At 40.8% G+C, this 1864-nt stretch overlaps 1 protein-coding gene across 1 annotated transcript; it reads left to right on the plus strand.

Moving 5' to 3' along the window:
* The first annotated feature begins 235 nt into the window (after nucleotides 1–235).
* Nucleotides 236–1177, plus strand: LOC145010630 (uncharacterized). The gene has a single exon (XM_078969149.1). It carries the CDS (start codon nucleotides 236–238, stop codon nucleotides 1175–1177), a length of 942 nt encoding a protein of 313 aa, XP_078825275.1.
* The last annotated feature ends 687 nt before the right edge of the window (nucleotides 1178–1864 follow it).

Here is a 1864-nt window from a genome sequence, read left to right on the forward strand (position 1 = left end):
CATTTGGGGCAACTACTCTGAAAGGAACCCAAGTTTGACTCCTAAACGCTTCTATATATATTCACCAAGATCCATGGATTACACATCATTTCACACATTTCCTATTTTGTAAGACTCCTTTCTCATAACGAAACGCGGACGCTTTGATCTTTTCAACTTCAACAGATTTTCGATCTCGGAGCTGACATTTTGGTTTCATTTGATTTGATTTGGTTCGACTGAGATCTAGATCCAGATGGATGCGAGTTTGTTTTCTTCGGATGGTGATCATCACAGTAGGGATACAGATGAAGATGTTGATCAATCGATTGATGCGATTAGCTCTGAATTCCAACGACAATTTGAGCTTGAAAGCAATGAGGAGTCTTCTTCACAGTTATTGCCAGATTCGGAAGTTCATGAAGATTGTGAGAATGAAGGGGAAAAGCAAGAAGAAGATGCTACTGATGATGATGGTGATTTTACGTTTATGTTTATAGGCGACGATAATTTACCGATTTATGCGGATGGAGTGTTGGAAGACGGTCAGATCCGGCCGGTGTTTCCTTTGTTTGATCAGAAATTGTTGTTAGGCGGTGAGTATGATCTTGAAGAAATAGATCGGTTGCCAATTAACCCGCCGGTGGATAACGTATTCATCGAATCGCCTCATAGATCTCCGTCGTCTACGGCGGCAGGACATGAAGAAAACGACGATTCAGCGACTGGACCTTACTGTGTGTGGTCAAAAGATTCAGCAACCGGCACCAACGCGGAGCTTAGTAAAAAGAGCAACTCCACCGGTTTCTCGAAGCTCTGGAGGTTAAGAGAGAAAGTCGGTCGGAGCAACAGCGACGGCCGAGATGCTTTCGTGTTCCTAAAAAGTTCCGATAGAACGACGACGTCGACGTCGACGTCGGCGTCAACCACAGCAACCTCCTCCTCGTCTTCTGTCAAGGCAGTCACCGGTGATGGGTCATTTGTAAAGGTCAACGCTGCCGGAGGGAAGACTAGAGTTGTTAAGCAAGTAATAAAAGCCAAAAAACCAACGGTGTCGGCGCACGAGGCTTACTTGAGGAGTAAAGGAGGACACACGGATGAAGAACGCCGGCGGTCTTACCTGCCTTACCGGCCGGAACTTATGGGGTTCTTCACAAATGTTCACGGTGGATTAAGCAAGAACGTCCACCCATATTAAGAAACGCAATCTATTTTTTATTTTATTTTATTTTTTGTACAAAGGAGAAATAAAATGATTATTTCATTATTTAACTTATGTTCATAAGTTACTTTGTGTTCTTTTGAACTTGTTGAATATTTTTCCTAGCCCAAAGCAGTGAAAAAAAAAGTTTTAACTTCTCCATGTAAATCAATTGTAACAAAAATTATCAAAATTTTAAGATTAATGATAATACGAAAAATTGGTTCTTTGTATATTTTCAATAAGCTATTTTGATTGATTTTAGAAGATACTTGAAATAAACTTAACTGCAATATATTATAAGAACCAAGGGCTGTTTGAAATGGGTTTAATCCGTCTTGGTCTAACAAGAGTGTTTACATGAGCATTTTGTGTTGGTTTAGGGTTGAAAAGGGGTAAGCATAAAACATACACAATATCATATCATATCAATATTACCCTTATTTATAGATACAACGGTATCAAACACATAACCATGCATGCACGTTAAAAAACAAATCGGTAACAAATATACTCCTACTAGGACACATTGGTTAGACCCGATCCCATTTCTTAGTACATCGAGCCCTTAGGATGCATTGACTATGCCCGATCCCCGTACCTGAACCCATTGGGACATACTGGCCATGCCTGATCCCCCTTACTGAGTTCATCGAGGCCTTCGAACACATTGGCTACGCTCAA

The sequence above is a fragment of the Lactuca saligna genome, chromosome 8 (assembly GCF_052625555.1).
Source record: "Lactuca saligna cultivar CGN05327 chromosome 8, ASM5262555v1, whole genome shotgun sequence".
NCBI lineage: Eukaryota > Viridiplantae > Streptophyta > Magnoliopsida > Asterales > Asteraceae > Lactuca > Lactuca saligna.

Bases quoted from the DNA above. Each gene is read 5' to 3' on its own strand.
- LOC145010630 (XM_078969149.1), top strand. From the start codon at position 236: ATGGATGCGAGTTTGTTTTCTTCGGATGGTGATCATCACAGTAGGGAT.